Here is a 13,901-nt window from a genome sequence, read left to right as displayed (position 1 = left end):
CATGCACTGTGCCGCTTACTCACCCCCCCCCCTCCCCCCTCCCCTCCCACCCTAGTCGAAGCAAGTATATTTGAAAAAAAAAGTGTCGAAGGAACACAACAGAACACACCAACTTTGAAGCCATTTTTACAAACACACTACAGAGACGTCAAATAGCTGCAGCGACGGCAGCGCTCCAAGCTGTTACATTTCACATTGCAGTGAACAGAAGACGAACGACTTGTATGATCAAATCTACGACGAGGCCCAGATTTGACCACATTTTTTTGACGACAGGCTAGATTTGACAAAGTTCCCTATTATACCATCAAATTTCTTTGACATAAATATTTGACGTACTAGCTTTGACAAAGAAATACACTCCTGGAAATGGAAAAAAGAACACATTGACACCGGTGTGTCAGACCCACCATACTTGCTCCGGACACTGCGAGAGGGCTGTACAAGCAATGATCACACGCACGGCACAGCGGACACACCAGGAACCGCGGTGTTGGCCGTCGAATGGCGCTAGCTGCGCAGCATTTGTGCACCGCCGCCGTCAGTGTCAGCCAGTTTGCCGTGGCATGCGGAGCTGCATCGCAGTCTTTAACACTGGTAGCATGCCGCGACAGCGTGGACGTGAACCGTATGTGCAGTTGACGGACTTTGAGCGAGGGCGTATAGTGGGCATGCGGGAGGCCGGGTGGACGTACCGCCGAATTGCTCAACACGTGGGGCGTGAGGTCTCCACAGTACATCGATGTTGTCGCCAGTGGTCGGCGGAAGGTGCACGTGTCCGTCGACCTGGGACCGGACCGCAACGACGCACGGATGCACGCCAAGACCGTAGGATCCTACGCAGTGCCGTAGGGGACCGCACCGCCGCTTCCCAGCAAATTAGGGACACTGTTGCTCCTGGGGTATCGGCGAGGACCATTCGCAACCGTCTCCATGAAGCTGGGCTACGGTCCCGCACACCGTTAGGCCGTCTTCCGCTCACGCCCCAACATCGTGCAGCCCGCCTCCAATGGTGTCGCGACAGGCGTGAATGGAGGGACGAATGGAGACGTGTCGTCTTCAGCGATGAGAGTCGCTTCTGCCTTGGTGCCAATGATGGTCGTATGCGTGTTTGGCGCCGTGCAGGTGAGCGCCACAATCAGGACTGCATACGACCGAGGCACACAGGGCCAACACCCGGCATCATGGTGTGGGGAGCGATCTCCTACACTGGCCGTACACCACTGGTGATCGTCGAGGGGACACTGAATAGTGCACGGTACATCCAAACCGTCATCGAACCCATCGTTCTACCATTCCTAGACCGGCAAGGGAACTTGCTGTTCCAACAGGACAATGCACGTCCGCATGTACCCCGTGCCACCCAACGTGCTCTAGAAGGTGTAAGTCAACTACCCTGGCCAGCAAGATCTCCGGATCTGTCCCCCATTGAGCATGTTTGGGACTGGATGAAGCGTCGTCTCACGCGGTCTGCACGTCCAGCACGAACGCTGGTCCAACTGAGGCGCCAGGTGGAAATGGCATGGCAAGCCGTTCCACAGGACTACATCCAGCATCTCTACGATCGTCTCCATGGGGGAATAGCAGCCTGCATTGCTGCGAAAGGTGGATATACACTGTACTAGTGCCGACATTGTGCATGCTCTGTTGCCTGTGTCTATGTGCCTGTGGTTCTGTCAGTGTGATCATGTGATGTATGTGACCCCAGGAATGTGTCAATAAAGTTTCCCCTTCCTGGGACAATGAATGCACGGTGTTCTTATTTCAATTTCCAGGAGTGTATGATAGTGTAATACCGGTGTGGTATCTGTAACTAACGGCGTCACAACATAGGCTTAGGTCTAGAGCTACATGCCACTGGCATTGATGTGATAACTGCAAGAGATCCATAACATCCCAGGCACTTACAAATACTCAGGTGTGATGAGAGACGCTTAATTTTTCTACATTATGGTGACAGCTACATATATTTATATGTGTCTCTGATACATTATACTATACCTGATGATGTTCCATGAATGTAACTATAACTGAAAATTAAAGCACTTTTAAACAGCAGCTGAAGTGTTAATTTAGATACTGTACAATATTAGGCTATGATAGGATACTGTATTTATCTCTGACTGATTACTCACAGTGAAATATGTCATTGGAATAGTAGATGTCTCCCCATTGTCCGTGGTAAACTTTAGCAGTGAATGTGATACCATATACAAAAAATATACACCCCTAAAAAGAATTTCTTGTACTTTAACCTTTAAATATAAAATTCTTTCGTTTCCCATTGTTGCTCTTGTTTACTCCATTTTTTCGTAGATTTAATAATTATTTGTGCCCATCAATATTCCTTACGTTTTCACACTCTGACAGGTGTGAAACCATCCTCTCTTATTCTACTTCGTGCTGGTATTTCCATTTCTTCATAGCTGTCACGCTCAACATTCTCCCAACACTCTACATTGCATGTTTTAACCTGTGTGTGCCCTTTTTAGACACAACTGTATAAACTTTCTTTCAGTGCATTCTTTTCTAAAGTCTGCTACTACATCTAGCAATAAAGTGATTAATGTGAATCATGCCGTCAGTATTCAAAATATCAATTACTACAAGCTTTTGTGGTGTTTGTTGCTAATTTATTTTTTACAATAATTCTCAGTCTAAAGAAAATGAAGTACAACTGGAGCTAATCATTTTAATAGACGTGACGGTGAAAAATTTGTTGTCTTAGATGCGAAAGTGTGCAAGGCTAAACTGTAGAACGAAAACAAACATATGGCAGTCATACGTCCTTTAAACTAATTTTCATGACACCCCTATGCGACAGTTATAGCTGTGAAAGAAACGACTGCACACACTGATGAGCCCAAACATTACTATCAGCTGCTTAGTCGTGTTTTGATCCACTTTTAGAATGCAATACAGAAGCAGTTCTACATGGCATGGGTTCGACAATTCCTTGGTAAGTTTCCGCAGGTACTTGGCACCAGATTTCTATGCACAGGACACCCATTTCCGAAAGACCCGGTAGTTTACGGACATGGAGCTGGCGGCCGACAGCATCCCACAGCTGATGAATTTGGCGGCTACGACATCAACGTGAATTCACTATCATGCTCCACAAACCACTGAAGTGACACAGACAATTATCCTCCTTGTAGATGCCGTCGGGGAAGGCATCTAACATGAAGGGAAGCGGATCGTCTCCAGTAATGTTCACGAAGTCCACACCTGTCATGGCGTCCTCGATTACTATCGAAGTCCCGTGGAAGCACATGTGAATGTCCCCAACGTGATAATACTATCCCACTGGCCTGCATCCGTGGTGTAGACAATGTTTCTAGCGTCTGTTCGCCTGGATGGTGGCGCACCCAGACACATTCTTCGATCTCGTGTAGCGAGAAACGTAACTCATCTGTCCATGTGACATATTACTATTGATCCAAGGTCCAGCCTGATGATCCTGTTTGCCCACTGTAGCCGTAACTGACGATGTTCCTGGAGCGTACGTAAGAACACGGACGGGTCATCTGCTGCAGAACACCATATTCAACGATGTGCGCTAGTCGCTCTGAAACTTCAGCACTGTGCTCTGTCGTCATATACGGTGCAGATCGCTACCTAAACTGATCTACAAACTCCAAATCCGACATTGTTTGATGAGACGTTTGCGTCCTACAAAGCGATTTAGAAAAGATTGCTGTACGGTGTGGCAGGTGGCAGTTGACGCTAAGTAACGAAAAGTGTGAGGTGATCCACATGAGTTCCAAAAGAAATCCGTTGGAATTCGATTACTCGATAAATAGTACAATTCTCAAGGCTGTCAATTCAACTAAGTACCTGGGTGTTAAAATTATGAACAACTACAGTTGGAAAGACCACATAGATAATATTGTGTGGAAGGCGAGCCAAAGGTTGCGTTTCATTGGCAGGACACTTAGAAGATGCAACAAGTCCACTAAAGAGACAGCTTACATTACACTCGTTCGTCCTCTGTTAGAATATTGCTGCGCGGTGTGGGATCCTTACCAGGTGGGATTGACGGAGGACATCGAAAGGGTGCAAAAAAGGCCAGCTCGTTTTGTATTATCACGTAATAGGGGAGAGAGTGTGGCAGATATGATACGCGAGTTGGGATGGAAATCATTAAAGCAAAGACGTTTTTCGTCGCGGCGAGATCTATTTACGAAATTTCAGTCACCAACTTTCTCTTCCGAATGCGAAAATATTTTGTTGAGCCCAACCTACATAGGTAGGAATGATCATCAAAATAAAATAAGAGAAATCAGATCTCGAACAGAAAGGTTTAGGTGTTCGTTTTTCCCGCGCGCTGTCCGGGAGTGGAATGGTAGAGAGATAGTATGATTGTGCTCTTCCAAGCACTTAAATGTGAATTGGAGAGTAATCATGTAGATGTAGATGTAGATGTAGATGTCGTCAATCACAGTTACACCATCATGCTACCATTTTCCATTAATATTCACGGTAGCAGCATGCAAACAGCCCTCTCTCAAAGTCATTTGTGGCACGTATTGTTGCAACAATTACTCTCCACTGGTCTCTAGAATGATTCTCCATTCTACTTACAAAGTGTTCTTACTGCGTCATGTGCCAACGTAACAAGGTGGCATACAAACTACCAACGAGCTGTGGTTACACAGGCAATGCTTTGTCTTGTCAGTGTTTGTGCATTATCATACAAAATATAAAAATAGCTTGTCAATATTCTTATCAGGTAATGAGCTGGATTACACCATCAGTCTATATTATGGCCGTAGACAACCTTCCTAACTTTATCTGAAACTGCAGAAAAAACAGCTTCAGGATCCAAATTTCAAGTCAGATTTTATCAACACGGACCACAAAATAGTTTCTAGTACACTCGACACAGCAGTCTTACGAGTGAAATTGATGGGATTGACACTTTCTTTAGTCAGAATCTTGGGATATGATATCGCCTTTAACCTGTGGTAATGTGGAAAAGTTACAAAAATATAAATGTAACGAACGATTAAACCTTCAATAATCTGAAAATAGCTTTTTATACAAAATCACCAAAGTGGCAACGTTTATTAAAAGTGAAAAGCAGGTTAGTTATATTTCCTGACTTCGTGGTACATAGAAAATTGCAAAACAATTGGTAAATACAGTGCGGCACGATTACAGTGAACACGGCTGCACAGCGTTAATGCCACTCCACGCTCAAATGTGGAAGCACTGGCTTGGCCGCACGGTAGCTGCGCTCCGTTGTGACGAAGCAGCAGTAGTCAGAGGCGTGGCGTCACACTTCGCGCTCCCTCTCGGTGACCTTGAGGGTGAGTGGTGCCACGGGACCGTGGAGGACCGTAGTCCTCCAGCGCATCTCGCCGTCAAACTCCAGCCGGAAGCGGCGCACCACCTGGTGTCACAGGCAAACAAACAAAATTCCCAATGAAATTAGACATCGAGCAGACACACCGTTAGAGTACAGCCAACATGCAAGATTCCTGAATTAATTTTCAAGTTGAGACTGTGTATCTGACCCAGACTCGAACACAGTAACATGGCCTATCATTTTATCCTTAATGGATAGGTCTCGAGTTTTTACAGTCGGAGTTGGAACGTCTGCTCAAGCACCTATTTAAAGTGCAAAAAACAATAATATTTACGCGTTCCGCAAGTTTTTTTTACACTGTAAGTGGGTGGTTGAGCCGACGTTTCAACATTTACAGTAACATGACTTGAAGCAGTGAGGACGGTTGGTGCACCGTACTTGGATAGCTGTCGTTGAAGGCGTTGGGCGCGATATGCGACATTTGCAATTTGGCTTCCACTTCAGCACAGAGATTTAATCTGCCAGTAAGTTTCAAAACAGCACATACTAGGCTGCACGGTTAAAGATACAGTCATCCACCCACCACAAATGTGGACATTATGAAGCACTTGTAGACACAGCGAGCTTGTCCTCTGAATCACATATGATCCGGATCCTTACTAACAAGGGGAAACAACACAGTCGTAACTCTGCACGTTGAAAGAAGGGAAAGGAGAGGTCGATTGATAGGACACACTCCATGACATCATGAAATAACCAATTTAGTACTGGAGGGAAGTGTGTGTTTGTGTGGGGTTGGGGAGGGGGGGGGGGGTAAAAATCGTATAGGAAGACCAAGAGATGAATACAGTGACCAGATTAAGAAGGATGTAGGCTGCAGTAGGTACTCGGAGATGCAGAAGCTTGCACAGGGTGAAGAGCTGCATCAAATCAGTCTTCGACTGAAGACGGCAACAACAACAACAACTTGTAAACTATAATTCCGTAAGTCACACACGCTAAATAAATAAATGTGGTGCACTCTCTCTGGCAGCTGCGGACTTACCCTGGCCAGCAGAGTGTAGATCTCGGTTTCGGCGAACCTGCGGCCGATGCAAGTCCTCGGCCCGAAGCCGAAGGGCATGAAGGCGAAGGGGTGGGCCGTCTGGGAAGACTCTCCGCCCTTCAGCCACCTCTCCGGAAGGAAATCAGAGGGCCGCGAGAAGTGCTCCTCCGAGTTAGCCAGCACCACGTTCGCCATCGACAAGTCTACCTGTCCACAAAAACATCAGCTGAGATTGAAATTTCCCCCATCGTTGCATACTGGCGTTTTGAAAGTTTTGCTAAACTATACGTATCTTATGACCGACGAATGAACATAGCTCTAGAGATATTGCATTCTTACTCTTTGGGGTAATATAGGCTGCGCTTAACATTTCTGTGAATCTGTATCTGTGAGCTATACCGTCTTGCTCTCCACATGACATCCGACCTTCCTAAAAGCGCATCCAGATTCACCTCAGTAGCTTCACCGACTGATGTAACCGTCAAAATTTCTCGAAATCAGTCTTAAATAAGTTAAGAAACCAGCTGTTTTTTTACAATATCTATACTAAAAGCTCTCCGGAAGTAGCATCTTCATTCAAAAATATTGTGTTAGTAGATTCAAGTATGCTACAGCTTCCATTTCACTTTAGCAAAACAGCTGTAGTTTTATAATTGAAAGAGGAAATATTACAATATGGAACATTTCGACATGCTCTAGCATCACGCCTGGGGTAAACAAATGCATTTTTTTCCTTTTTGCAATTTACTTTTAGAAACAATATCTTATATAGCATCAAAACTAATTCATAGTAATGTTTTCCAAGCTCTTAGCATTCAGACAGTAATTTCAGTTTTGCGGATTCAGAAGGTATATTTCGTTTTGCAAGGAATTTTTATTTTGTAGGAAAACGATATTCAAAATTGCATTGTACCGTTTGCTATACAAGTTTTGCTCCAAGATTTTGTTGGATCATTGACCTGTACTAATTTAAAGCTTTAAGTTCTCCGATCTTAGAAACCAGCATGCAATAACTTGGAATTTCCGCATGCAATAACTTGGAATTTCCTTAAACTTAAAGGAAAATGTAGTAATGAATACCGTTATACCGTTTACATTTCATGGCAGTCCGGTAGGACTTAAGAGCTATGTATTTATAAAGATACGTGAGTTACTAAGAGGTTAAAAGAAATATGTGGTGGTTATACTATGTTATTAACTAAAATTACGTTAGTGTGAACTATAGAAAATGAGGCTATTATGCTGTTCTGGTTTAAGTATGCTCCAAGTTACATGTAGTTGAAATCGTGAAATAAATAGAAAGGAAGCTGTTATGCGATGTTGTTAGTAGTAGAGAGTGATGTTGGTTATGTAATTGGTGCGTAAGCTTCTGAAAATCGAGTAACATTAGCCATTAAGTGCGCCGTCATTTGTTAAAACTTGATAAGAGCGTTCGTGATTCAGCAAAAGAATCGTGTGTTAGTACATTAACACCTCTGTATGAATGACAAATATTTCAGCGTGTTAAGTGTGGACCTTTATCCACCAATGTGTTCGTTATGTGACAAAGGCCAGTAAAAAAACCAAACGTTATTGAATATTGACATTATTATTTACGAAAACCTTTATTGGTAAACTGAAATGATGGAAGTCTAGTAGTAAATAAGCAGAAGAAATTAGAAATTCTAAGATGATAAACTACGGAGCCAAGTAACGTGATTGCATATCAACCAAATTATTCTCAGAAGTCTTGCGTGAAATTTCCAGACTGTTTAACTGGCAACACGACGAAAGGGTAGACGTTAATGGAATGTATGTGAACCCGCTTTTGTTTGATGATGATATTCTACTGCTTGCCTTCAATGAAGATCAACTTCAACGTCAAATGGAACAAAATAATAGATTAAGTTTGACACTGCACTCGACAATCAGTTACAATATCACTAAACATATGAGTAACCAACAAATCCATAAGAACATAGAATTAATTAACGACGAAATAATAATACCAGTTTTTTTATTTTTTATTTTTATGATGGGGATTTGAAGACAATTTGGAGATCGATAGGAAAATAAATTAACAGAAGAGTACGTTATAAGTTTTTGTTGCTTATTATAAACACAAAATTAAGAACGTTTTACGGTAGCAATTCACTTTTCAACCGGTTTCCTGTTTACAAGGTCATAAGCAGACTGTTGTACCTTCGTACCGACGGAAGAATCACGTAACGTTATAAGTTACGTGTTTACAGGCGTTGGAAGAGAGGGATTGGCTGGACAGAGAAATGAATAACGGGAAAATGGGACTGGAGTGCTTTTGATACATTCAGTAGAGATTTGGAAATGAAGCATTTACAATCAGTGTGTGTTAACAGTTTTTACCCACGTTAGACATGAACTTTTAGTGTAAATACCATTGAAAAACTGCATGTTTTTATGCGAGTAATGGAGAGATGGATCTTGGGAATTGGTAGGAGAAACGTGGAAACGAACAAATGGATCAGTGGACAGACTGCGGTAGGAGATGTAATTTTAACTGTTATGAAATCGAAATCGAAGTGGCCGAGGGATATAGCTGTGCTGTGGATGGGTGGCACATGGACCAAGAAAGCTCTTTCGAGGATTCCAAGACGTAAGAAAAGACCAATTTCGTGACCTGATGGAAGACGGGCAGGCGGCATCAGAAAATACTACGCAGCAATTAGGATGAGTGTGTTGCTGAAGAACGTAATGGATGGAAAAGTCCACAAGAGGGCTCCGTCCCACAGTGTTAACAGTCTGTTAACTGACGACGAACGAGTACGACTGAAAGAAAAATGTAGGGTATACAAAAGGCAAATTAAGGCAATAACAGAAAATGGTGTAAAGGTACTGCAGGTAACAGAATCTGTCGCAGCAGGAGCAGCAGCTTGTTTCTAGAGCCGTTGGCCACTCACCCCCTTCGGGACGCGGTAGTTGCTGAGCACCAGGTTGTCTGCGACCACCTGACGACTGCCGCCCAGAGCCACCGGCCGCAGTCTGCCAACATAACAACACGCATACACTACTACCAACTGTAACCAGTCCTCCACAAAACGTTTACAAAAGGGAGTCCTATTCTTTGGAGTATAATGTTAGACAACTACAAGTAATCACATTTACAGGAAATACGCCACGGTGTGATAAAAACTAATGAATCGGGAGTACAGAAACCAGCATATGATGCAGAAAAATTTCCGCTACCAGTCACAATATAAGATTATTTATTCGTCACACGACCGGTTTCCATCCTCAGGCGTTTACTCATTCATGTACATGTTTATATTGCTGGAGATCACTGTTTGAATACAAAAAAAATATTTGCTGGTGACTAAACAGATACAAGTGGAACATTTGTAAGTGGCAAGGCAGCATTTGTCGAAAATGTATCTGTACTTACACAAAGATGAAGTAACCTTATTATAATTGTGCTGTGGTGACAGTTTTTCCACTCAGTTGCACATTTGTTACCACTTTCAGGTCCATGCTTCTTAAAATTCAGCTTCATATTTCACTACTGTGTCGTGAACTCGTGATATACAGGGTGGTCCATTGATAGTGACCTGGCCAAATATCTCACGAAATAAGCATCAAACCAAAAAACTACAAAGAACGAAACCCGTCTAACTTGAAGAGGGAAACCAGATGGCGTTATGGATGGCCCGCTAGATGGCGCTGCCATAGGTCAAACGGAAATCAATTGCGTTTTTTTAAATGTTGTTGTTGTTGTGGTCTTCAGTCCTGAGACTGGTTTGATGCAGCTCATGCTACTCTATTCTGTGCAAGCCTCTTCATCTCCCAGTATCTACTGCAGTCTACATCCTTCTGAATCTGCTTAGTGTATTCATCTCTTGGTCTCCCTCTACGATTTTTACCCTCCACACTGCCCTCCAGTACTAAACTGGTGATCCCCTGATGCCTTAGAACATGTCCTACCAACCGATCCCTTCTTCTAGTCAAGTTGTGCCACAAACTCCTCTTCTCCCCAATTCTATTCAATACCTCGTCGTTAGTTATGTGTCGATCCATCTAATCTTCAGCATTCTTCTGTAGCACCACATTTCGAAAGCTTCTATTCTCTTCTTGTCTAAACTATTTATCGTCCATGTTTCATCTTCCATACATGGCTACACTCCATACAAATACTTTCAGAAACTACTTCCTGACACTTAAATCTATACTCGATGCTAACAAATTTCTCTTCTTCAGAAACGCTTTCCTTGCCATTGCCAATCTACATTGTATATCCTCTCTACTTCTACCACCATCAGTTATTTTGCTCCCCAAATAGAAAAACTCCTTTACTACTTTAAGTTTCTCATTTCCTAATCTAATTCCCTCAGCATCACCCGATTTAATTCGACTTCATTCCATTATCCTCGTTTTGCTTTTGTTGGTGTTCAATTTATACCCTCCTTTCAAGACACTGTCCATTCCGTTCAACTGCTCATCCAAGTCCTTTGCTGTCTCTGACAGAATTACAATATCATCGGCGAAACTCAAATTTTTATTTCTTCTCCATGGATTTTAATACCTACTCCGAACTTTTCTTTTGTTTCCTTTACTGCTTACTCAATATACAGATTGAATAGCATCGGGGAGAGGATACAACCCTGTCTCACTCCCTTCCCAACCACTGCTTCCCTTTCATGTCCCTCGACTCTTATAACTGCCATCTGGTTTCTGTACAGATTGTAAATAGACTTTCACTCCCTATATTTTACCCCTGCCACCTTCAGAATTTGAAAGAGAGTATATTCCAGGCAACATTGTCAAAAGCTTTCTCTAAGTCTACGAATGCTAGAAACGTAAGTTTGCCTTTCCTTAATCTCTCTTCTAAGATAAGTCGTAGGGTCAGTATTGCCTCACGTGTTCCAACATTTCTACGGAATCCAAACTGATCTTCGCCGAGGTCGGCTTCTACCAGTTTTTCCATTCGTCTGTAAAGAATTCGCGTTAGTCTTTTGCAGCTGTGACTTATTAAACTGATAGTTCGGTAATTTTCACATCTGTCAACACCTGCTTTCTTTGGGATTGCAATTATTATATTCTTCTTGAAGTCTGAGAGTATTTCGCCTGTCTCATACATCTTGCTCACCAGATGGTAGAGTTTTGCCTGGACTGGCTCTCCCAAGGCTGTCAGTAGTTCTAATGGAATGTTGTCTACTCCCGGGGCCTTCTTTCGACTTAGGTCTTTCAGTGCTCTGTCAAACTCTTCACGCAGAATCATATCTCCCATTTCATCTTCATCTACATCCTCTTCCATTTCCATAATATTGTCTTCAAGAACATCACCCCTTATAGACTCTCTATATACTCCTTCCACCTTTCTGCTTTCCCTTCTTTGCTTAGAACTGGGTTTCCATCTGAGCTCTTGATATTCATGCAAGTGGTTCCCCTTCCTCCAAAGGTCTGTTTAATTTTCCTCTAGGCAGTACCATCTATCTTACCCCTCGTGAGATAAGCCTCTACATCCTTACATTTGTCCTCTAGCCATCCCTGCTTAGCCATTTTGCACTTCCTGTCGATCTCTTTTTTGAGACGTTTGTATTCCTTTTTGCCTGCTTCACTTACTGCATTTTTGCATTTTCTCGTTGCATCAATTAAATTCAGTATCTCATCTGTTACCCAAGGATTTCTACTAGCCCTCGTCTTTTTACCTACTGGATCCTCTGCTGCCTGCACTATTTCATTCCTCAAAGCTACCCATTTTTCTTGTACTGTATTTCTTTCCCCCATTCCTGTCTATTGTTCCCTTACGCTCTCCCTGAAACTCTGTACAACCTCTGGTTCTTTCAGTTTATCCAGGTCCCATCTCCTTAAATTCCCACCTTTTTGCAGTTTCTTCAGTTTTAATCTACAGTTCATAACCAATAGATTGTGGTCCGAGTCCACATCTGCCCCTGGAAATGTCTTACAATTCAAAACCTGGTTCCTAAATCTCTGTCTTACCATTATATAATCTATCTTAAATCTTCTAGTATCTTCTGGGTTCTTCCATGTATACAACCTTCTTTCATGATTCTTGAACCAACTGTTAGCTATGATTAAGTTATGCTCTGTGAAAATTCCACCAGTCGGCTTCCTCTTTCATTTCTTAGCCCCAATCCATATTCACCTACGACGTTTCCTTCTCTCCCTTTACCTACTCTCGAATTCCAGTCACCCATGACTATTAAATTTTCGTCTCCCTTCACTACCTGAATAATTTCTTTTATCTCATCATACATTTCATCAATTTCTTCATCATCTGCAGAGCTAGTTGGCATATAAACTTGTACTACTATAGTAGGCGTAGGCTTCGTGTCTATCTTAGCCACATTAACGCGTACACTATGCTGTTTGTAGTAGCTTACCCGCACTCCTGTTTTTTTATTCATTATTAAACCTACTCCTGCATTACCCGTATTTGATTTTGTATTTATAACCCTGTATTCACCTGACCAAAAGTCTCGTTCCGCCTTCCACCGAACTTCACTAATTCCCACTATATCTAACTTGAACCTATCTATTTCCCTTTTTAAATTTTCTAACCTACCTGCCCGATTAAGGGATCTGACATTCCACGCTCCGATCAGTAGAACGCCAGTTTTCTTTTTCCTGATAACGACGTCCTGCTGAGTAGTCCGCGCCCAGAGATCCGAATGGGGGACTATTTCACTTCCGGAATATTTTACCCAAGAGGACGCGATCATCATTTAACCATAGAGTAAAGCTGCATGCCCTCGGGAAGAATTATGGCTGTAGTTTCCCCTTACTTTCACCCGTTCGCAGTACCAGCACAGCAGCAAGGCCGTTTTGGTTAGTGTTACAGGGCCAGACCAGTCAATCATCCAGACTGTTGCCCCTGCAACTCCTCAAAAGGCTGCTGCCCCTCTTCAGGAACCACACGTTTTAAATAGGAACCCCCATGTTTTATTACATATTCGTGTATTACGTAAACAAATATGAATCTTTTAGTTGGACCACTTTTTTCGCTTTGTGATAGATGGCGCTGTAATAGTCACAAACGTATAAGTACGTGGTATCACGTAATATTCCGCCAGTGCGGACGGTATTTGCTTCGTGATACATTACCCGTGTTAAAGTGGACCGTTTACCAGTTCCGAAAAAGGTCGATATCGTGTTGATGTATGGCTATTGTGATCAAAATGCCCAACGGGCGTGTGCTATGTATGCTGCTCGGTATCCTGGACGACATCATCCAAGTATCCGGACCGTTCGCAGGATACTTACGTTATTTAAGGAAACAGGAAGTATTCAGCCATATCTGAAACGTCAACCACGACCTTCAACAAATGATGATGCCCAAGTAGGTGCTTTAGCTGCTGTCGCGGCTAATCCGCACATCAGTAGCAGACAAATTGCGCGAGAATCGGGAATCTCAAAAACGTCGGTGTTGAGAATGCTACATCAACATCGATTGCACCCGTACCATATTTCTATGCACCAGATATTGCATGGCGACAACTTTGAACGTCGTGTACAGTTCTGCCACTGGGCACAAGAGAAATTATGGGGCGATGATAGATTTTTTGCACGCGTTCT

At 43.0% G+C, this 13,901-nt stretch overlaps 1 protein-coding gene across 1 annotated transcript in view; it reads right to left on the bottom strand.

The window, feature by feature from the left end:
- Positions 1-5,035: 5,035 nt before the first annotated feature.
- LOC124612957 (probable cytochrome P450 301a1, mitochondrial) overlaps positions 5,036-13,901 on the bottom strand; it is a 284,020-nt gene continuing 275,154 nt past the window's right edge. Inside the window, exons 10-12 of the mRNA XM_047141477.1 lie at positions 9,272-9,353; positions 6,357-6,563; positions 5,036-5,395 (exon numbers count right to left, since the gene is read on the bottom strand). Of these exons, the coding sequence (XP_046997433.1) occupies positions 5,279-5,395; positions 6,357-6,563; positions 9,272-9,353 (406 nt within the window). The 3' untranslated portion in view covers positions 5,036-5,278. The remainder of the gene's footprint in view (positions 5,396-6,356; positions 6,564-9,271; positions 9,354-13,901) is intronic.

The sequence above is a fragment of the Schistocerca americana genome, chromosome 4, assembly GCF_021461395.2.
Source record: "Schistocerca americana isolate TAMUIC-IGC-003095 chromosome 4, iqSchAmer2.1, whole genome shotgun sequence".
NCBI lineage: Eukaryota > Metazoa > Arthropoda > Insecta > Orthoptera > Acrididae > Schistocerca > Schistocerca americana.
This window is presented reverse-complemented; position numbering and strand designations above follow the sequence as displayed.